Raw genomic sequence first — 1,410 nt, forward strand, 5'->3', positions numbered from 1 at the left:
TCGAAGAGCGATGCCGGCCGCCGAAAGGTCCCGCTGGTAGCTGAAACTGGGTGGAGAACCCAGCAAAGAGCAGCGGGTACCCGCGGGTGTTCTGGGGCCCGTCAGAAGCACCGTCCCCTCCCGGCGCCATTTTCCCCCGGGAGGGTCCCGGCGCTGCCCTCAGGGCTGGGCACCGCCGCCCCTCAGGGCTTGGAAGGGTTTTGTTCGTTGTGCTGATGGGGGAGCGCAAGAAATACTGAATTTGTCTGATAAATAGTAAAAAAAGATGTATTTTTTTTTCCCCTGGAAATATTAGGAGATGACAAAGTTCCCAAAATGCTGCGAAGAGTCCTCGTCCAGCTGTCACTGAGCAGCATGAAGTCTGCAAACCTGTGCATAGGTCGCCCGGTCTTGCTTACCTCTGCCGACGGGCGACAGGAGGTGAGGTGCTTTTGTCTTCCTACAAGTGCTTTTCTTCTGCTTTCAGTGTGTTCCTGGTGTAGTCAATAGGGACCAAAATGGAGCATGCATGGAGGACAGTGAATGTGGCCAACTGTATCCTGGGCTGTATCAGAAGAGGGGTGGCCAGCAGGTTGAGGGAGGGGATTGTCCCCCTCTGCTCTGCCCTTGTGAGGCTCTATCTGGAGTATTGTGCCCCGGCCTGGAGCCTCCAACACAAGAAAGACATTGAGCTGTTGGAGCAGGTCCAGAGGAGTGCCATGAAGATGATCAAAGGGCTGGAGCACCTCTCTTGTGAAGAAAGGTTGGGGGAGCTGGGCTTGTTTAGCTTGGAGAAGAGAAGGCTCTGGGGAGACCTCATTGCAGCCTTGTAGTACTTAAAGGGAGCTTATAAAACCAGGAGGGAGAGCCAGTTTCTACATGGGCAGATAGTGACAGGACAAGGGGAAATGGTTTGAAACTTGGAGAGGGAGGATTTAGGTTAGATAATAGGAGGGAATTTTTCACCCAGGGGGTGGTGAGACACTGGAACAGGTTGCCCAGAGAAGTTGTGGTTGCCTCATCCCTGGAGGCATTCAAGGCCAGGTTGGATGAGGCCCTGGGCAGCCTGATCTAGTGGTTGGCAACCCTGCTGATGGCAGAAGGTTAGAACTAGATGATCTTTAAGGTCCTTTCCAACTTAAGCCATTCTAGGATGTTATTCCATGTTTTCTACACTGTAGTTACATCTTTATTCTCAGTACTGGAAAAAAAATCAATGCTCCTGATATTTTCAATAAATTTATGTCATGTGTGAATATATGTATTGTATCTTATACTCACATGTATGTATTTTATTTGCAAAGAAGGAGTATAGCCCTTTACTCTTTCTTCACTGATTTAGCATTTAGCATTTCCTAGTGAGCACAGTGTATGTTTTTGTGTCATCTGCAGAATGTGTAGAGTCTTGGTGTAATTTTTTTTATCCCCTTT

The 1,410-nt window shown here is 49.1% G+C and overlaps 1 protein-coding gene across 1 annotated transcript in view; it reads left to right on the plus strand.

The window, feature by feature from the left end:
- Nucleotides 1–300: 300 nt before the first annotated feature.
- The window catches only part of AFG2A (AAA ATPase AFG2A), a 27,015-nt gene continuing 25,905 nt past the window's right edge, over nucleotides 301–1,410 (plus strand). Inside the window, exon 1 of the mRNA XM_010168287.2 lies at nucleotides 301–420. Within this exon, the coding sequence (XP_010166589.2) occupies nucleotides 316–420 (105 nt within the window). The 5' untranslated portion in view covers nucleotides 301–315. The remainder of the gene's footprint in view (nucleotides 421–1,410) is intronic.

The sequence above is a fragment of the Antrostomus carolinensis genome, unplaced genomic scaffold (genome assembly GCF_000700745.2).
Source record: "Antrostomus carolinensis isolate BGI_N321 unplaced genomic scaffold, ASM70074v2 scaffold5450, whole genome shotgun sequence".
Taxonomy (NCBI): domain Eukaryota; kingdom Metazoa; phylum Chordata; class Aves; order Caprimulgiformes; family Caprimulgidae; genus Antrostomus; species Antrostomus carolinensis.